Source organism: Brienomyrus brachyistius, chromosome 18 (assembly GCF_023856365.1).
Source record: "Brienomyrus brachyistius isolate T26 chromosome 18, BBRACH_0.4, whole genome shotgun sequence".
Taxonomy (NCBI): domain Eukaryota; kingdom Metazoa; phylum Chordata; class Actinopteri; order Osteoglossiformes; family Mormyridae; genus Brienomyrus; species Brienomyrus brachyistius.
The window spans coordinates 19,571,161-19,592,366 of record NC_064550.1 but is presented as its reverse complement, the minus strand read 5'-3'; the positions used below and the strand labels follow the sequence as shown (position 1 = coordinate 19,592,366).

Here is a 21,206-nt window from a genome sequence, read left to right as displayed (position 1 = left end):
AGGCCCACGGCGACACAAGGTGAACATCCTGTATGTTTGTACACAGCACTGACATGTCTGTGGGAGGACATACACAGGACACGTTACCTAGAGAATGCTTTTATCCAAAGCAATGTACATTTGTGAGAAAGGGGGGTCAGACAGTCCCTGAACGACCTGGGAGTTGATCAAGAGCCCGACAATCCTATCACTCTGCTGACCTGGGGATTTGAACCAACAACCTTCAAATCGGACGCAGCGTCCTAAGCCACTGAGACACACACCACCACCATCCCTGTGGAGAAAGATGCAGGGGTCCAAGCCCACAGACCTCCATAAACCCACCACTGGGTAGTCGGTCCCTCCCAGGGTTGACCCGTTTATGCCTGTCTGTGACATCCGAACTGTTATTTAGATCTGACTGTGCCGTTAGCCAAACTCCACCCGCCCCCACCCCCTGACGCATCCTGTCATTTGCACACTATTTCGAGAATTCTCACAGGCTTGTTTGCACTAATATTTCACCTTTGTTCTGACTGTACGGACTAACATAATTCGACTGCCGTAACATAATTGCAGTTCCTTCATTTAAATATCTTGGCTTACAGCACAGGGACGATTAATATTAATCGTTCAGCTTGTGTTGATCTTTAGACAGTAGGAGAAGGTTTGTAAAGGTGCTACATCTTACTGGGTATCACACATAATGTGTGCATTGGGCATTTACTGAGGGATCAGAAACAGTGTTTCTCAATCCAGTCCGTTGGGACCCGAAGACAGTCCAAAGTTTTGCTCCCTCCCAGCTCCCAGCCAATCAAGAACACCGAATACTTGGTTCAGGTGGGAGCAAAAATGTGTACTGGGAATCCTGGAGCACTGAAAACAGCTGCCACTTTAAAAAAAAAAAAACAGACCTCACAAAAGAATGCTTGTTTAATCTTTTACTGTTACATTGTGTTTGCAGTAAAAACACAGCGATGAGTTAATTGCTCCCCCTGGATGCATTTTCAGTTCCACCGCAGACGTAATGAACTATTAACTTTAAGCAAAAGGCATTAAATACAGAAACAGATGTGTCACTGGTGACTGCGCTATGCCACCAGTTACACGTCTTAAATTCACTGCAATTATGCAAAGTGCCCCATGTGCGATAATGAGTAACCATGCGACTCAGGGCACACAGGCAAATAAAAAAAAGGTACATTAAGACTCCCCAGGGCAGCTTCTGTTCTGCGTTCTGGGAGGGGGGGGGGGCACTGGTTTAATTCTTGCAAATATTTGCGTCAACCTGCATATTTAATAGCAAGCAACAGGTGTGCCTTTAAGGCTGCCACAATGCCAGTTAGGGCTGCTTTTAAACATTCAGACTCGCTTTGATCTACAACCCCACGGGAGGGGTGGGGGTGTTTACTGCGGTGGTTTCTGTGGCTTCTGCCCCAGTTTGGCCCAAACTCGGCGCCTCTTCGCCTTCCTGCCTGCTTGCCCCTCCTCCTCCCGGAACTGGTTCCTGGAGTGGGCAAAACACGAAGTGGTTAGTGGTGGGTGAAAATGAGGTCAGAAGAAAAAAATAGTACCTTACGAATAGCGAACCTTGTGAGTACAGTACGTGCAGTCAAACACAAATTTAGCTTTAGTCAAAGCCTCATATGACCACGAGTCAATCTAGGGGGGGGGGTGGGGGGGGGGCACCTGGACTGCCAGCGTCTGCCGCTGTTCCACACCCGGCCAAAGGACGGAAGCCAGTTCGCATCAGTCTGAGAGGTGTGGTCGAAGTTGGCCCCTACGCGGTTTGCTGGAAGCTTCTTCAGCTTCTCCTTCTCCTCTGTGGGAGGGAGGTGAAAGTGAGACGCCCCCCCTGCAACAAGCTCCTGCTTCTCACATCATCAGGAAGGGCCACAAGCAGCCAATGAGGAGCCAGCGTGCAGCAGCTGCCGTAGCCACTCTTAGTGGTACCCGCATAAATCAGGCTTCTGATTCGTGACCGGAAACCCAAGCAGCCCTACGACCTCAGACTGTGTGTGAGGATGGGCAGGAGGGAAAAAACAGTTTTTACTGTGTTTCAGGAACTCCTGGTGGGAGGGGCCGATTTCCTGCACTGTGCCATTGGAGGTCCCCTCCTGGGGGTCGTCCAGCAGCCAAGGGGGGATAGCACCTGGGGGACACCAACGATGACACGTCATCAGCCATGGAGACGGCAGGCAATAGCCAGACAGACTTCTTCAAAGACACTATAGTCCCCGGCCTACCTGTGTGGATATTGCCATAAACGGAAGAATCCTATATAAACAAAAAACAAATAACAGCGATTAAATTACTGCTTATAAATATAAGTAATCTATCACAAAAGCAAACCAATCAGATTTATTTAAAATAATTAAGAAAACCGCTTTTTCACCTGGTAGCCAATGAAAGTCAGGCTAGTCTCCGGCTCTGGCCAATGGCTTCGCTCCAGAGGGGCCATCCAGCAGGGCTCCACCTCCTCCATTAATCCCAGGGCCCCGAGGCAAGAGCTGCTCCCAGAGGCGGGACCCGGCGTGACACTGTTAACGTCAGCAGGAAACACAAAGGCCATTCGGCCGGGCGTCACCGCGGGCGACGTCACCAGTGCACAAACAGCTTGTTTATGGTACGTGTGCATGTCACGTGTCACGTGTCACGTGTCACGTGTCAATCCTCGCGCGATCATTCCACCGGCTCGTTGTAACAGAAATAATGGTTGTGAGTAACGCCATTCCAAGAAAACTAAAATAAGCTTCAGTAAAGCAGTTCTGCTACCTTTCTTAGTAAGCAGATGGGGTGTTTTATAGCAGCATGTCAGTCTTTCGGGTTTCTCACACACATGTAGGATGAAGCTCCCAGACAGAGACGGTGACTCATACCCAGGTGCCGCCTCTGGCGCCTCCTGCTGGCCCGATCCCGACGACGCCGGCTCTGGCTCCGGCTGATTTTGATTCAGGAAAGATCAACAGAGGCCTCGAGGTCCTCCCCACCCCAAATGCACTGACCCACCCCGGCACGCCGCGAGACATGTTCAGGCGGGACTCGAAACCCAACACTCAACCCAAAAGAAGAACATGGAAAAAGGGGGGGGGGGGGGGGGGCAAACACTTTGTTCACTTAGATGTGGATACTGCTCAGGTGCATCCTGGGAAAACCAACCTCTAATAGGGACTGCAGGACTTCCTGTCGGTGCTGCTCCTGCGCCCTGATTATGTCTGCTTGCTATAACAAGAAGCCCCTTCGTTAAAAGCAGTTCAACGTCACCCTGATAACCCAAAATATTTTAGATCCGCTTCTGGCAAAACCAGCACCTGCTTCAACAGTGTGTCCTCCTCTTCTTCAAAGGCATCTAGGGCTTTGGAAACTGCGCTTTTAAACCTGGAAAAAAAACAACATGTAAGCATATCTAGGATTTATGCACTTGATGCTTTGACTATTAAATGACGGATGGATTAATAAGCACCTTTCAATCTCCTCTGCCGTCACTAAAAATTTGTCTTTCAGCTTGGGGTCCGCTTTGTTGTCCCACCAAAACTTGTTTGTGTTCTTCTTGTGATCCAGCCTGGAACAGAAGCAGATCACGAAATCGGATTTTAACTCGGAAAACGCGAAAATATATAAATAAACAAAAACGAACGAGAGGGGACTGGGGATTTACGTGAAGAATCGCAAGCTACTAGCATGGGGGAAGTAGCGGGAGAGCAATGCAATTAATTCACAAGACAGGCACTGTGCACCTTTGCACAAGCGGTTTGTTGGTACGGAATAAGGTACACAAAATAGATATTTGTGCATCAGATACATGTTAATACATAAGGTAAGCAAGATGTGCTTTTCTGCACCCAACCTATGCAAACATCATTAGTAAAACGGCCTTTACTGCAGAACCATACGCAAATTGAACACAAACACTGACTTGTGGGTCTGTCTGCTCCTATCACTCATTTCAGTCACTTTAATACGACACTACAAATGTTTACATTTAACTGCACCTTGTAGGAGATGCAACACCACAATGAGTACATATACCACCAATGACATTTTTCTGAGTTAATACCAATATTATGCAGTATCGTCAGTGCAATAGCTCTTATTGTATTTCATGTCCCATACATGGTTTATGTCCTGTGTGATGTCATGTCTAATAGTATTCATACTGAAATTTTCTGTATTGCACTCTAGTAATAAAGATATTTTTATTCGCTATGTTATATTTGAATGCACAGTTTGGACCGCTGCAAAAATTCGTTGTACTTTGCACAATGACAAGGGGATGTAAAATTAGAGCAACATCCGTATTTATAGGGTTTAAACGAGCTGCCTTGCTTACGTCGCCATGTGCTCCAGCAGGCCCGCGCACAGCACGGTGAGCTCGCCGTCGGTCACGTGCCTCTGCACCTCCAACCCGCAGCAGTAGCACCAGAAGGTCTGCCGGTGCTCGGTGGCGTCCAGCTTCTCCACCCGCGGCGACCTGAGCGCCCGGCGCGCTTCTTTCACCTACGACCGGACACGGACACGCCGCCGTTACATCCCTCCCGGATCCCCCTTCCCGATTCAGAAGCGGCCTGTCACCTTCACCGTACCTTCTCCAGAAACTTGACCAGGACAACCTTCAGTTTGGCCTGATGGCTTTTGCTGTAAATGTGCTTCTTCCCCGCGAAGGTGGTCTGCCTGCACACAGCGCAGTAAAACACCGCCATACGTTCCGCCGGCTCGTAAACTACAGCCCTCGCATGGCGCGGCTATATAATTTAGCGCTAGAACCTGGAAAATCTTAGAAGACAGTAACTGAAGAGACCAATTTCTTTGCAGGGTGTTTATTTTCCATCTCTTCTTTGGTCATAAGCGCCGGACTCAACTTCCGTATGAAAGGAACTGACTTGTCTGATCGCCCTCTGGCGGTTTGGAGGAATTACTGCAATGTCAGCCTCCGGTACTTGTTGCTAGAATGAAGCGTCACAAATCATGCCCAAGTCCGGTTTCCGAAAATGTGCGTTTATTTACAGTGAAAGGCAACAATAGTCGTCGCAATGAGTCTGTCCATATGATCGCCACGAAAAAAAAAAACCCCACACACATCGACTTGCCATAATTTAAAGAAAATGTTCTGCTGAGATGTAATTAACACTCGTTAGCCGTTTGCGTTTCTCGACTGCGGTCTAACGACTGGTCTCGCTTTTCCAGCTAGTTTCCGTCTTCCACCATCCAGCTGCTTACGGGACGTAATCAGTCACAGATTAAACAGAGCCTGGATCATATCTGGAGGAGAAAAGCACAGCTGTGTAAAAACCCAACAGCCACCGAACAGCGGTGGATACATTTAATGCTCCTGAGACACTCAGAACACGAAATGCAGCTCACCAGGGTTGTTCATGCTGCGCTTCAGAACTCGGAATGACTCCCCCGTGAGTGTCTGTATCTCGTCCCGCAGACGCCGCCGCCCATCCAGGGTCAAGTGCCACAGGCAAGACTTCCTTTTACCTTCGCTTGACACTTGCTGCGGAGTCTTTGTGAAGCTGTTGCTGAAGCAGAGGTTGTGTCGTATGGTGTTTTTCCAGCCATCGGGAGCCGTCTGGAAGAAGGGGAAGTGCTCTCTGGGGGGGGGGGGGGGGGAATTAAGGCTGAAAAACAGAACCTCAAACTCCGAGCACATGTTCCAAAGTGAGAAATGACCGATACCGGGTGAAGTTATAGATCTGCTGTACGTTGAGGCTGCCCGCACGGCTGCTGTTGAGCGCCATGGCGATGAGGATGCAGTAGTTGACAGGTGGCCGAGGCCACGCCCCGCTCTTCAGGTTGTTGCTCTCCTGCAGCACTCGCTGCAGGCGTTTGCTTTGGGCCAAGCCCAGCTTCCGGACCCTGTCCTTAGGCAGTCGTGTCTTCCGGCAAATCGGGACGTCCACAGAGGACGCGTCATCGTCGTCTGTTAGCTAGTAGAGAGTGCAAACTCTAACCAAAGCTGAGCCGACCAAAATTAAAAAGACTTCATGACATGAATTCACTTCAAGGCCATAGGTTTGGGTTTCCAACACTAGGAAGGAGCAAGTGACCCCGCCCACCCAGGATTCGCATGATTGGAGATGTTCTGTGACTTGGTGGGATGGCAGGACCTCCAAGCTCACAGGCTCAAATGCAGAACGTCCACATCTGCAAGTCAGGTTTCTACTCACGATCCAGACGCATCATTCCATTTAGTTATCACTTTCCAAATTGCTGTACCTGTTCATACACCCTATTGGCCAAGGTCACCCAACCCTGCTCCTGCAGATCTACCACCCTGCAGAGCTTCAGTGCAGCCCTAATTTAACACACCCAATACAGAAAATCAGGTCCTTCAGTAGTGTCTCAGTATTAGAACCAACTTAGCTGGCTCCAGTACTTGATGTACCTTTTGCTTTTAAGGCTCGCCACAAAACAAAGTTTGACAGCAACGAATGCAAATTTAGACTCGGCACAGTTACGCACCAGGTACTCGCTGGATGAAGAAGCAAGAAAGGATTCCTCTGTTGGAGACGGTGGGTGGCTGTATGTGACAGGGCTGTGGGAGGGGACAGCTGGACCTGGGGGACACTCCAGTGTTGGTGAAATGGATGCTGGAGTACTGGACACATGTTTGGGGTACTTGATTGGACACGCTATAGTAGGGTTTACCATCAACCATAAGCTTGGCTGGACTTGAGATTCTGAAAAAAAAATGCATTTCAGTAATAAAAAAAAAAAAATTCAAAATTTACCAAGTTCTGAACAAATACCACGATTTCCCTGGTAAGGCGGCCATAATATGCAAAGTTCATTTGAGGTTACTTCGGTTTTGACTGAACAACCCTGTAGACCCAGACCGCGGCGCTCACATGTACTGGGTTGCCAACGATCGCGCATCGTTCATACATGTAAATGTTGTCAGACTCGTCTCGAATTGAAAATCTTACTCCAGCCAACTGAGCAAAGTTAGCAGCCCTGCACACTGGAGTGGTCATCTAACAGTGGCTTAAGTTCAGAGGGTGACATGCAAGCCGTCTAGGGTCGAGCGCACCTTCCGTGTCGTAGCGTGACTGAGGCGCGGCGTCACCCTCCGGGGAGACGCGGCTGCAGCTTCGGGCGTAGTGCCAGTGCACTAAGTAATGGTCATTGCGCTTTTCGTCTGAGAGAAAGTTGAGGAAGGTGTTTAAATGCACATAGATAATGTCGAAAAAGGGACAAACGCGTAAATATTTCACTATTACAGCTAAATCGGGTTCCCTTCTTACCCTGGTAAAATTGATCTGTTGTCGTGGTTAGTTTGATTTCTTCGTTCATATCCCAGTCACTCAGACAGGTTGTTAAATGCAGATTAAGAAAATTGTTTTGGTTTTGAATCTGCAGAAACATTTCGGCACCGTTTCCCTTAACGCTTATTCTAAGCCCAAAGAAAAAGCCATACGATGTTTTGTTTCAGTCAGGCCCAAGTAATTTTGTTATAAGCAGCAAGTTAAAACGCACGGAGCATTTTTACGTTGAAATGACTTTACCAGCTGAACATAGTTTTCATGGTCAGACTCGTAATTGCGACTAATTGCTGTTCAGTCAGCTGCGTTACGCAAAACGATTTTATTTTTACAATTCACTAATGATAAATGCCTCATTAGAGACATGTTCGTGGATATTTGGCAGATAATTAAATTCTATAAATTAAGTACCGGTTAAATCACAACTGTACGCAGTTACCACTGTTAATCGCTGCCATGCTGTTGAGGAGTATCGGGATTTCACACCTACAAATATATGGCAACACAAGACAAGAACCAGTATTAACTGTTAAAGGTTTATTGGTGATTTAAATCCGACACATTTGCAAAATTAAAGCGAAGAATAAACATATATAATTAATATATTATACAAGTATTGTAAAATATCTATTCTATGCACATTCCATAACAATTCAAATGCAAATTAACAAAAAGTAAAGTATTGCATGCTTTCCCATCTGCTTAAAAATGCATGTAGCCAATACAAATAGGTCTAATTTAGATCTAACACATAATGAAATATGCGGCTATTGTAGAAATGTGTTCGTCGTAAGGTTCGTGACATGTTTTAAACTGTTTTTAAAGCAAGTGTTAAATGTGTTTCAATGTTTGTAATCACTCATTTCATGCAGTGACCATATATGATAGTGAGCACGAAGCCCACGATGAGCAGGAATATGGTGATCACCAGGATGACGGTTATCACCACCATGGCGCCAGAGCGCGCCGGCAAGCCGTCATAAATGGTGCTGTATGGGGCTGCTGTGAGACAAAGAAAACGTGGCCAATGTTAAATCATCGGGGGAAAAGAAAGGCTATGAGAGCAAAGCATTCACAGATACATTTAGAATTTTAGAGGTCATTGTTAACAAGCCACAGTGCGCAACAGCGAAATGTGTCCTTTGCGTTTAACCCATATGTGGGTTTCGTGACATAGCAGGGGGCAGCTAATTCAGCGCCTGGGGAGCAGTGCGTGGGGGCGGGGCCTTGCTCAGGGTATCTCAGCGGTGCCTTGCTGGCCAGGGATTCAAACCTGCAATCTTTCAATTACGAGTGTGCGTCCCTAACCATTAAGCCACCACTGCACCATACATACATAAACTCATACTAAGTGTATATTGTCTTTGGAAAAAAAAATACATTAGAATATATGCTAATGAATAGTAGGCTAGTGCAAAAACAATAAAAAACTTCTACTCTTCTCCAAAAAGTTAATCATCTTCTTATCGACTTGCCCAGGATAAATTTTGCAGGCCCATATCCCATCGGACCACCTGGGGAAAAAGCCCCGCATGACAGCCAGTCAGTCCAGACCCACTTCAGGTCCCAAACGCCCTCTCAGGGGCACCCCATCTATTCCATGTATTCATTAAATTTCACCACCAGCTCATTTAATTAATTATTTAATAAATTAATAAATTATTTGATGAGGTGTCGATTAGCCAAACATGGTGTGCTGATGGCTGACTATTGGATGGTCACAGTAAACACTGTGATGACTTTAACACAGGCATTGAAACTACTCTGATAGTAACACAGTCTGACAGGCATAATATCACAGTTTTACACCAACATGAAGATCATTTAAAAATATTTTTGCCTGCCGAACATGGGCATTTCAGGTCCAGAAGATACGAATCCAGACCATGATTTGGTTTCTACTCCCTGGTGAGTTACTCTGTGACTGTGACTCTTCATGCTCAGCTGGTTGGTAGAAACAAAATCCTGGTTTGGATTCGTAGCTACTGGACCTGAAATGCCCAACACTGTAGTATTACATATACAGCTGTTGAGTGAATAAGTGTATCTGTCCTTTAACGTACTGGAATTCAGTGCAGTGTGTAACCCAGCTTTATTCTGCATAGACTATAATAGGCCTCAGCCCCCCCCCTCCAAAGCCCCCTCTTAATCACAACCTGATGCCCACCGTCGTAATGACAAATACATTCCCCCGCGAGCGAGTTTAGCTGCCTGCACCCGTAGCTGCTTCAGACTTCTTGATCCCTGTGATCCCGTCTTATTCACTAGAAAATTTAGCCTCCAATAATAAGACGCCGCGAAGGTGTGACAGCGACCCCATTTCACACTGAAACCCATAAATAGTTGTGCTGCGTCAACCCCAGCAGTGAACCCCGGTTACCTTGTACTGTGCTGGCTAGCAGTACGTCGCTCGTGTTGCTCCCCACTGTGTACTGAAAGCTGCCGATAAGGACGACACACACCTTTCAGAAGTTGAAACTAGCAACAAAACATTTTTTTTCCTTTTCAAATTAAATTTACAGTTTCCATTCGGCTATTACAAAGTGTGTATAAATAAAGTGCCTATTAAAAACACAAGCCAATTAATGAAGTTCAGTCAGTCACAGTAATGGTAATATATATATATATATCAGCAATAGAAATTTTAAAACATTATGCCCATACTGTACATGCACTCTCACCACTCGCGTCGATTTGCTGACCTGTATTGGGTGCCATTGACAAGGTTGTTGACCTGATACCCAAGGTACTGGCTACTTATAGATTGACCATTGCTTTGAGAAACCACCACTAGGTCCCTTCTTTTCCGACATGAAGGAACCGCAAACACGTTCTGCAGGTTCACTTTGACAGACAAATTAGCAGCAAAGCGTCAGTTAATGTTACACAATATGACAAATAATTATAAGTATTCACAGTTGTTGAACTTTGTTAACATAAGTGAAAGGATAGAACAATGCAATGGGTATTACATCAATATTTTCTCTAAACATTATTATTATTATTATTATTATTATTATTATTATTATTATTTGAGGTAGATAGGTCCAGGTCCAGAGAGTAAAAATCCAGGCCAAAATTTTGTTTCAACCAATCAGTTGAGTATAAAAAGTCACAATCACAGAATACTGAACTGGTTGGTTGAAACTAAATTTTGGCCTGGAACTATCCTCTGATTATTATTATATAACTGTTTACTTGTTCTCTGTGACTGTAGCTGAGACAAGTAAGAATCAGTTAATAATTATTCTGCCTTACCAGTTTCCTTAGTGGCCGTGTTCTGGTAAGTCAAAGAGGCCATCTGTTCCGCAAAGGTGCATGGCGGTACAATGAGGAGCACGGAGTCTGTGAACGCCGCAGTCACCACACTTGAGGCGTTGACGAGTTGCAAAGGAAAATCTGCAATATCAAATGATTCAATACATCTGATCACACACAGAGTCTCAGTCAGATTTTAGAATTAGACCCAGTTTTAAAACAGACCTATCTGGCACTTTGACGATACAAGAACTCAGTCGAGACCTTATGTCACCTTTTGTTTTGCGGTATTTGTAGCGATTTAACGAAAGCAGCGATTAACCACAATAGCTGATAAGAAGAACGGAGACTCACTTGCGTAGGCCAAGGTGAACAGCACCCCAAACACGGCGATTCTGAGCGTCTGCATGGTCTTTGAACTTCACCTGTCTCTGCTAGTTCGAGTTAGAATAGAGCAAACAGGAGAGCAGCATTTGAAACTGGGAGCGTAGAGGAGAACTGGTATAACTGGAACTACTCAGCAAATCAAAAAACACCAAGAAACCAGTCTAACTGGGTATATTGAATTTTTTTTATCTCCCATCCCTAAGGTTGGGCTTTATTGTGTGACGTCATATCTGTCTAATGCATATGAATTAAATATTTCATTGTTCTTGCAGTCCGACGTACTGCACACTGGCCTCGAATCTCTTATGTGACAGTTTCAGGTGATTGGTTTTAATCCCCTGGGATGGCATTTTGAATGACTTTTTCCACTGCACCAAGAACCAAGTTGCACCTGGTGTCTTTGTGTGTGACAGAACATGTAAAGTCATGCAGCGCACTGCCAGTGTGGACCGCACCATCCCCACCCTATCGGAGAAAAATCCGTGACGTTTTTTAACAAGGATGCTCAGTACATTTTACACCTCAGTTATTTGCGTCAGACTGTCAGTAGCCCAGCCCTCCTGTCTACCTGGTTATTCCTTGTTTTCAAAGCTTTCTTTACAGTATCTTCAAAATAGTCACCCCTACGAAATGTCATATCTTGTGACATATTTTTCACCACAGTTTCGATGCTTCACTATCATCTCAATAATAATAATAATTGATACTTTTATTGATCCTCGTAGGAAAATTGTCTTTCTGTCTGCCTCAACTTGCTCTTTTTCATAGAGTAAGGGGGGGTGGGGGAGGCAAACAGGCTTAACCCATTGAGCCACACGCTGTCCCTATCTCATGTTACCAAAAAAATGTAACTTATGATTGACATGGCATGACGCTATTACTGGTAGCAGCGTCAATAACGATATTCATCAAATACAAGATTACGTAAATTTACGATGATGAAGAAATACGGTTTCCCTGTGGTCTAACTGACTGATCTTGCTGACAGTTTTCCTGTCACAGACAAGCTGCCTGAAGATCTAACAGGTTACTTTGGTTCACAGGTGACAGTGATGATGATGTGACGACGGTTTTAATGCAAGCCGAGCCGTTTTTGGCGATTCTAGAATATCTGCAACAATATATTTCAGTCGTGCAGGGAAGTTAAAACTTACTAGAAGGTACATCTAGGCCAACTGTTGTCATTGAGTTGTATTTTATTTTGTCCTTTTTTAAAGTTGATAAATTAAACCACCTCCCTCTTAGAATACAATGAAAGCTTTATTTTTTTCCCGTACTAGTCTTATTTATTTGTTTGTCTATTTGTTTATTATTTTCGTTTTTTTTATCCTTTCGAGTTCAAGCAATCATCAAGCTCGTACAAAAGTACACGCAAGCACGTTGTGAACTCATTTAGTAAAAGCAATACCGGTTTCCATCTCATCTATTTATCTTCTTCTAGCCTATAATATCAAAAGCATCTCATTCGTAACTAGTCTGCTAAGCGACTGTCTGTCCCTATAGCCGCGCGGCGGGGACGCGCATTGGGAACGCGCGTTGTGGACGCGCGGCGGCGGCGAAGAGGGAGGGAGCGGGTAGCGGGAGGTGTGTTTCTGTACGAGTCTGTTGGGTGGGGCTTCAGGAGCGGAAAAGGATGCGCGCTGGGGCCGCAAGACGAAAAAGGAGGGGTGGGTGGGGGGTGACATGGAGGGCGGTGTTTATATGTAATTGAGCAAGATAGCTGACTAGATGCAGTTATTTATTTATCCCGTTCCACATTGTCTGCGCGAGCAGTTTGTTTTGATTTCATATTTAATTATTTATAATTATCCGGGTTTTCCGGGAGTTTTTTTTTGAGGCTCCGGTTTCATTTCCTCTCCAGCCAGCTTACCTCCTCCTGTCCTGTGCGCTCGCAGAAACTTCCCGTCTGAGCAAAAGACGGCTCGGAAAAACGAGCGAACGAGCGGAGCGGAGCAAGTAGGGCGGAAAGAACAGGGGATCGGAGCGAAGGAGCGACTGGAGAATAAGCCTAAAGGGTTGAAAGGGGACCGCGACGGGACGGCAGTTTATTCGTTTCCGGTGCTGGGCAGATGATTGCATGACAGACCCAGATATCTTTCCCAGTTGTGGGGTCTTGCATCCTGCGTGCGTATTTCGGGGGGTTTTAATGGGACATCTGCTTAGCTACAACCCCCATCCCTACCAGCGAGCTATTGATTGAGTTTAATACAGGAATTTTGTCCTGGGAAATCAGCCCACATCATCGGGAAGGAGGGCTATCCCCCCCACTCCCTCCCCCCCCCAGCCCCGGGGTCTTCCCGGTCGGCTGTAGCTGAGCTAAAAGCATGGCAGGAAATCTGAAGAAAGGGGGGCTGATCGGCATGATGAAGGACGCGTTTCAGCCCCATCATCACCACCTCCACTCCCATCACCAGCCGGGCTCCGTGGACAAAAAGACGGTAGAAAAATGCTGGAAGCTTATGGACAAGGTAAGTTATTCTGGCGATTGTCGAGATCAAATTTTTGTTATATGGACCTGCAGGCGTCGGTTCGTGTACAATCGAGATGCATGTCGCTTATTTCACTTAACGGTACCGATTGTTGTTTTGAGACGTCGATCGACGAGGTAGTTGAGCAGCGCAGCGGCGCTACATGCATAACGGGTTGGCTGCGTCAGTTTGCATATATAGATACCCATTAGCCAGCCAGGCATGCATGCACTAGGGCTAAATACTAAGAAACGTGTTAATGCAAAGCTTTGGACTGGTGTTCTATGGCGGTTTTCAGTTAATTAGCGGGTTAATTGCGGTGTCACAGTCTACAGGTGCTGTGCTGTCACTGATGCGCGAGCGTCAAGCTCTCATTCCGCGTGGCTTTGTGCACCTAGACAAGAATCTGCTCTTTTGTTTCGTTGTAGTTTTTTTTGGCAGCTTCAGAGGAAATAACCTACTTTATCTTTGTAGTGTAACATCGAAGTGTGAGGTTTGCATTTGTTTATGGACAGTTGTGGGTCTGGAGTCATACGGATTCGTGCTATTATTGTACTTAATAAAACTTGTATTTGGCTGGTTCCCCTGATAATTTATCGTAACTTACTGTTGCTTATTTGCATATATCTGGTGGTGCAGGTCGAATTGCAAATGACGTCTCAGTGAATGTGTAAGCCTGGGGCTATTTATTTTGGTTAGTGGGCTGAGTCTCTGTGCCTGTGATCGGAAGGACACTTGTTCGAGGCCAGCGTCGGCTGAAGAGTCACATGGGCCTTTTAGCGAGGCCCTTAACTCCCAGCTCCATGGGCACCGCTACAGGTGATTGCCCTTCATTGCCAAACTTGCTGTCACCTGTGTCTGTGTGTAATGGCGAGCAAGATATGGTACCTAGGCAAAGAGGGAGCCTCTCAACAGAGATCTATAAAGTATTATTATTATTAGTCTGTACCAGTTTGTTATTTTTTTCGCATCTGAATATAATAATTTTTGTTAAAGAATGACTTTAAACATAAGTACATAAAGGTGTGTGTGGGGAGGAATGCATGCGGTGGAATACCTAAAAACAGCGTCGGTTAAGGTCACCGTTAATCTGGAGGATTTTGCTTTTGTCGAACCTTAGAAGCAGCATGCGAGGTGCATCGCCACCAGCTTACCGTGGCAACGCCAGCTGCCTGGGAAGATTAACATGTCATCTCCAGTAGAGACACTGTGTGCCAGTAATGCAGCACAACAGATTAGGCTTTTTAGCACTGGCAGGTATCCTCTGAAAGACCTTTGTGTGTGAGCATTCATGGTGCGATTCCCCGTTTCATGGAAATCATTTTGCGAATTGTTTTCTGCCTGGATTTCTGACCGTAACGATGAATGATTTGAATGAGGTTTTTTTTGCAAATTTAAATTTAGCTTTCCGAAGACACCTTCATGCCTCGTAACAGCTGTGGTTAGCTGGCAGTGCACGCGTGGTTTCGTGTTGAGTTTGTACTTGCCTGCTCCCTGACTGGTCAGCGGGGTGACCGCCTCTGCTCAGGATCCTGTCTGATAGGCTTGTCCGTCTCTCTGTCTATCTGTGTCATTTCCCCCTCATTCCCCAGTTTGGCTGTAGAAGCCCATGGTATTTCCACTCCCGCGTGGAGTTCCTTTGTCACGTGGGAGCTGTGAAGCACACATTTCCCAGCTCTCCTTTGCCCGTCGACAACTTGGGCCTGCGGTTCAGGTGTTCCGACCCTGGTTCTGGTGGCTCTGTGGTGGCACCTACAGCCCCAGTAAGCTCCGCCCTCGCGTCCCTGTAAGCCAATCACCTGATGAGGCCGTCTGACGCCGAACCGGACAGGACAGCTTGCGAACTTTCAGTTATGGCTGGGTTTGTGAAATAAAATAGCGAAACATACAAGAGCACCACCTTATAAATGTTATATTTTTTGCCCCCCCCCCCCCCCCAAAAAAAAGGGCAGTATAGACCAAAGATCTCTTTAAAGTATGTTGGAGATCAATACATAGAATGGATCCACTCTGATTCTTCAGCCAGGTTCTGCATGTGTGCGCATTTCTGTGTTTTGTTGCACTTGTGCTTCCTGAAAGAGCAATTTCTAATATATGTGTTAAAATCTCGATAGCAAGCCGACAGATGTTCCCCAGTCTGGTGTACTGTCATCTAAGGCCTGTACTAAGTACGTGGGGGGCATCCAGAATTTTCTAGTGAGCAGACACACAACAGACCATTCATTAATATGTTCTAGGGAGTTGTCATGTTTTTGTTTTTTTTTTAATATTTACATCAGTCATAAAAGTAACAAGTAGTTAATAATAATAAAAGGAATAACAGTCAAACAGAGTTATTTGGAAAATGTTTGCACTTCTTCTGTTATTGGTTGCAGGACTTAAGTAAAGTAATCTTCGTGGACCCCCAACTGGTCTATCCTTCTGGTCTCAGGTCACGGGGTTGTGTCTTTATTTCATCCTTAGTGTCTTGGTTCGTACTTCCAGAATTTTCCCACCTGAGGTGTGGATTATGAGGTGCCTGGCAGGGAGGCCTCCATCTTTGGGGGGGCTCTCTGACCTCTGTATGACATCACCTTGGCCCCACCCCCAGGGGTTCCCAAATCCATGCTGTTGGTAAAGCCATCTCTTGCCGTCCAAATGCGGCTCTCAGCTGTTTCCATTCCCCCCCCCCCCCCCCCCCCCCCCCCCGCCACAAGTGATAAAAAAAATTTTTTCTTTTTATGCATTCAGTCCCGGATTTGCGGCTGCTGCTATCCAGGGAACAGGTCAGGAACTCCGCTATTTACACAACTGCCTGCAGCTCGGACCCAGTCGGTACCAGTTCACATTCCGGGAAGCATGTGTTTGTTGTTTCCAGTGGGAGGTTGCCTTTTGATGACAGGAAAACTGAGCCGAAGATCGGAAGCAGCAAGTTTTTATATCGCGGCTGTTTGTTAACGTGGTGTTTCGGAGACGAGCCTGTAATGAAGTCTCAGGCTCATTCCCAGGTCGAGAGGGCATCCTCATTAGTGCATTGTTTCGTTGGAGATGAGTGTTTCTGTGGGGGGGGTGCTTAAATACAAACAAGACTGCTGGCTATGTATCTGAAGCAATTAATCTCCATTTGGGGCGACCAGGAATCTGAGAATCCCCTTTAAGTGATGTCGTCACTAAACAGCTTTCGCAAGGTGTTGTCCGTGCAAAGGACGTTGACCTTGACACGTAGGAAGTGGCGGGGCCTAGTCTTGCATGCCTGGGATGCGGCTGCACGGATATATTTATACACCGTGTGAGCCTTAAGAAAGCTCCGAGTGGGTTTCACTGAGATGGTTTTGATAAGCGGTTGATGTGTATGTTTGCAGATTTTTTTTTTTTGGTCTTAATGAAGAGACCCCCCCCCCCTCCAAATATATATAAAAAGAAAAGTATTTGTTTCCTGTATGTATAATTAATTTGTTCATCTTCTACCTACTTCTCTTTGGGTACGATGCCACACACACACACACACACACACACACACACACCTAGGGCAATTTTACTGACACCAATTAGCCTAACTTGTTTTGGGAGGAAATTTATCGGGAGAATATGCAACCCACACACATCTAGTAGAAGCGGGAATCAAGCCCCCAACCCCATAGGTGGGAGATAAGAGCTGCTACCCCCCTGAGCCATGAAGCCCCCCCTATAATGTTCTTTGTTTAAGCTGGTATAGCAACAGGGCAGACTGGGCAGCCAACACTGGGAACTTCCAAAGTATTGGAAGAATGTTTCTTTTTTGATGGTCTAGCCCAGTGCTTCCCAGTCTGATCCTTGGGGATCCATAGCCAGTCCCCGTTTTTGTGGAATAGTACTAATACTAATACAAATATTAATACTAATGCTAATACTCCCTACCGGGAGCTGGGACTCTCTGATAGGAAGCTCGGAGGGAGCAAAAACATGAAGTGGCAGGTTCTTCCTGTCATCCACTGTTATGGAACCTGTCACTGACTGCAAGCCCCTCCTATCGGGAGTAAGGTCCCGCCCCCGGGCAGTGAGTTCATGCCGTGATTGGAGTATAGGCTCAGATCCACAGCGTGCTTGATGCAAGCCCTTCTCGGATTGTTCCTTCCCAGACGTCAGCTAGCCTGCAGTGAATGCTTACCCCGAACAGCAATTCATTACAGGAATATGATCGTTTAATTTGATTTCTGCCTCGCCAAAACGGCTGCCTCCATCTCTCGCAGTGGGCTCTCGGCGTGAGAAAGGCTGGGAGTTCCTTGCCACAGTTCTGTCATTTGCACACTTCCGGAGCAGATTTCGACATGTCCCCCCGCCCCCCTGCACTCTCAGCCTACGCTGGCTACTGAGTGAAAGGGACTTGTGTGGGAATTCACTTGCACGGAAGACGATTATTTTGAGACATACAGGTTCCCCCCAGAATGTCCTTCTGGGAGATATTCTGTATTACGGTAAGCTGAATCTGGAACATTGAATTAGTTTGTGTGTTTGGGTGGGAGGCTTGCTGAAGTCAGACATCATTTGTCCATGCAGCCTGACCCTCGGTTGGGCCTCCTTTGCTGAACACAGAAGGCACCACTAATGTTCTTCTCCTGTACCATCCTCCCGTCTCCTTCAGGTGGTCCGGCTGTGCCAGAACCCGAAGTTGGCGCTGAAGAACAGCCCGCCGTACATCCTGGACCTGTTGCCGGACACGTACCAGCACCTGCGCACCATCCTGTCACGCTACGAGGGCAAGATGGAGACGCTGGGCGACAACGAGTACTTTCGCGTCTTCATGGAGAACCTGACCAAGAAAACCAAACAGACCATCAGCCTCTTCAAGGAGGGCAAGGAGCGCATGTATGAGGAGAACTCGCAGCCCAGGTAACCCACAGGCCCCACCCACAGCACTCAGGCTCTGCCCATGGTACTCAGACCACGCCCATTATACACAAACCCCGCCCACAGTGATAAGGACACGCCCCAAACCTGTAGTTCAGTGCTTCTATGACCTTTAACCTGATCATAGTGGGCATCATGATCTGCTTTTCGGTTTGGCCCTCAATCTGACTGACAAATTCAGTCGATGGTTGCCCCCACCTTGATGTGACAAAGCCATTTCCCTTCTTGACTCTGGTAAATACATTGTCATAGTGATCTCTGCCCCCCCCCCCCATCACATTCTGAATGAACTGCTTCTGAGTCATATCTGGATAAATGTTTGCCAGGAAATTGTTTTTGGTCTCAGTTTTTCTGGGTTTGTGTCCCTTGTTGATAAGTGACGGTTCGGGTGGGAGCAGGTGACAATGTAGGAGAGATGACCCCCCCCCCCCATTTCACTTTGCTTTAGTTCTGCCCCCTCTTGCTGTTTCCATGATCCTGTTTTACCCTCTGTCCATGCTAATCTCCTCATCTTCTGGCCAGACAGGAAGTGGGCGGGGCCCCTTCTTCAGGGCGTCGCCTGCGAGCCGTTTGCAGCCGAGTAGATCACGGGGCCTCGCTGCTATGTGTTTGGTGTTCCCAGGATCGTGCCCAGTGCCGTCGCGCTCATCTCTCTGTCTGACGGCCTCGTATGGGTGTGTCTCAGGAATGGTGTTGGTCCACTGAGTGTCCTGGCTGGCGCATCTGTAGGTCTTCAGAGGCTTTGAAAAATAATCCATGTACAACTCTCTGGTTTTGAGGGTGTGTGTGTGTCTGTGTGTGTGTGTGTGTGTGTGTGTGTGTGTGTGTGAGTGAAGAATACACTGGTTATGCGGACATTCTGAGGTTCATTGTACAGCAGTTAAGAAGCCTGTTGTTTTGTCGAAATCGACCTGTACCGACCTCCACGCAGCTCAGTCAGTTACGGTTTTGCACCTCTGTGCGGCTGGGTGACTGTCAACGAACACCTCGGCTAGGTGTAAAGCAGAAGCATGGGGCCGGAGGTCCTGTCTTAACGATGCTGCTCTTCATCCTCAAATACCCTTTGACCCGCTTCCTCGGTAGTGTTGACCTCACGCCCTATAACTGCGGAATTGAGAAGCGGAGTGACCCTACATCACTATAATTTACTTCCGTTGATCATTCAGGGCCCGCTGTCCAGGTGCTACCAACCCGCTCTTTTTCAGGGACCCCCCCCCCGACAGTCGACATTCGCAGCTCCCAGTCAGTGAAGAATATCAAATACTTGATAGACGTGGGCTGGGAGAAGGAAGGGAGCAAAAACCTGGGCTGTCTGGGGGTCCATGAGGACTGGATTGAGAAACAGTGTTCTAGATTACAGCCGCGGGCTGCATGATTTTTCATGTTTTTTATCTCCCCAGGAATGGAGGATATACAAATTAAGCTCTCGTTGTTCTTCAATTCTGTCGTTTACACAAATAGCGAATACCTCTTTGCAGAGGCATTTATTTTTGGATTTAAAGCCAAGCTGCTTTGAACTAACATTTATATCTATTGTTTCCACCTATGTGTCACGCTTCTAAAGTTAGTGCCCCTCTCGTTAAAGCCTTTCTTCCCCTTAAGGGGCGTTCTGAAACCCCCTGGGCTCATGGCAACTCCCGCACGTTGCCTTAGTATGATGCAGCCTTCTTGTGAGAAGAGTTGTTCACAGGAAGTTGGCGGTGCGTTTAGGTTTACATTAAGGCCAAACACTCGGCCTTAGACACATCTACAACTGATGATTCGGGCTTTCTGGATTTCCCATCAGGCCGAGGTCGACCGTACCGGCCGATAGTGTGTTTGTTTGTGTGTTTGTATAAAATGGAGAGTTTACAGATGACACTGTCACGGATTAGGTTTCTTGTAATATAACGTAGCTGGTTTCAAAACGCCTTCGGCAAGGCCTTATCACGCTCTTACTTCCTGTTCTCCGCCTGGGTAGCGACTGAATGTATCCTCTGCTCTCTGCCCTGCAGAGCGAAGCAATTTGTTGTACTTTTTTGTGCGTTTACCTCAGTTCTGTGAAATTTCCAAGAAACTTGCTTTCTGAAATGCGCTTCATAGTAAGCGGGGCTGCAGCTGGACTTTAAATGATGAGGAATTTTTTTGGTCGCATTTCACAGATTATTGCGACCATGGGATTCCACGCAGAACTTTCCCTGGCATTCTTTGCACTGTTACTCTTTATTGTTGTGTCTTATTTATATGTACCTACTGATGTCTAGATGTCTTCTTGCTGTCTAAATTAAGGTTGAACAATATGGCAAAAATACCATCATCACGATGTATTTCAGGCAGCTCCGCAATCCACCTTCACAACTCGATTCTTTTTCATGTTGGTTTAATTTGTGTGAGTGGATGGTGTGTGAGTGTGCCCTGCGATGGGCTGGCCCCCCATCCTGGGTTGTTCCCTGCCTCGTGCCCATTGCTTCCGGGATAGGCTCCGGTCCCCCGCGACCCAGTAGGAGCCTATCCCGGAAGCAATGGGCACGAGGCAGGGAACAACCCAGGATGGGGGGCCAGCCCATCGCAGGGCACACGCACACACCATTCACTCTCACACGCACACCTATGGGCAATTTAGCAACTCCAATTAGCCTCAGCATGTTTTTGGACTGTGGGGGGAAACCGGAGTACCCGGAGGAAACCCCACGACGACATGGGGAGAACATGCAAACTCCACACACATGTAACCCAGGCGGAGACTCAAACCCAGGTCCCAGAGGTGTGAGGCAACAGTGCTAACCACTGCACCACCATGCTGCCCCTCTGATATTATTAGCAAGCAAAATAAACAGGACCACATTATCTCTCTGGTGCGGAAGTACTCATGTATTTATTAGTATTTATGCCAAAATCCAAAGCATAGCGGACCACAAACTGTGCTCTGCTAAAATATGAAGAGGGCGTGCAAACAGAAGTGCATACAGCACAACGTAATGTAATCAAACGTCTGAAATCCAGA

General features: G+C 46.8%; 4 protein-coding genes across 4 annotated transcripts in view; 1 reads left to right on the top strand and 3 right to left on the bottom strand.

Moving 5' to 3' along the window:
• Positions 1–905: 905 nt before the first annotated feature.
• On the bottom strand, positions 906–4,812 carry cenatac (centrosomal AT-AC splicing factor). The gene is made up of 11 exons (XM_048983138.1): positions 4,563–4,812; positions 4,310–4,476; positions 3,443–3,541; positions 3,291–3,357; positions 3,139–3,201; positions 2,859–2,920; positions 2,375–2,519; positions 2,226–2,256; positions 2,033–2,131; positions 1,669–1,801; positions 906–1,486 (listed from the first exon to the last, which is right to left on the bottom strand). The coding sequence occupies exons 1-11, from the start codon at positions 4,677–4,679 to the stop codon at positions 1,387–1,389; spliced, it is 1,083 nt and encodes a 360-aa protein (XP_048839095.1). The 5' UTR covers positions 4,680–4,812; the 3' UTR covers positions 906–1,386.
• A 146-nt stretch (positions 4,813–4,958) lies between these two features.
• foxr1 (forkhead box R1) lies at positions 4,959–7,504 on the bottom strand. The gene is made up of 6 exons (XM_048983139.1): positions 7,227–7,504; positions 7,013–7,120; positions 6,445–6,662; positions 5,659–5,909; positions 5,341–5,573; positions 4,959–5,238 (listed from the first exon to the last, which is right to left on the bottom strand). The coding sequence occupies exons 1-6, from the start codon at positions 7,345–7,347 to the stop codon at positions 5,210–5,212; spliced, it is 960 nt and encodes a 319-aa protein (XP_048839096.1). The 5' UTR covers positions 7,348–7,504; the 3' UTR covers positions 4,959–5,209.
• Positions 7,505–7,766: 262 nt separating this feature from the next.
• Positions 7,767–11,015, bottom strand: zgc:194948 (uncharacterized protein LOC796981 homolog). Its single transcript, XM_048983143.1, has 5 exons — positions 10,857–11,015; positions 10,503–10,643; positions 9,947–10,088; positions 9,625–9,683; positions 7,767–8,246 (listed from the first exon to the last, which is right to left on the bottom strand). Exons 1-5 carry the CDS (start codon positions 10,909–10,911, stop codon positions 8,104–8,106), a joined length of 540 nt encoding a protein of 179 aa, XP_048839100.1. The 5' UTR covers positions 10,912–11,015; the 3' UTR covers positions 7,767–8,103.
• A 1,544-nt stretch (positions 11,016–12,559) lies between these two features.
• Positions 12,560–21,206, top strand: part of LOC125712748 (E3 ubiquitin-protein ligase CBL-like) — a 28,590-nt gene continuing 19,943 nt past the window's right edge. The window contains 2 exon segments of the mRNA XM_048983148.1: positions 12,560–13,357; positions 17,958–18,205. Of these exon segments, the coding sequence (XP_048839105.1) occupies positions 13,214–13,357; positions 17,958–18,205 (392 nt within the window). The 5' untranslated portion in view covers positions 12,560–13,213.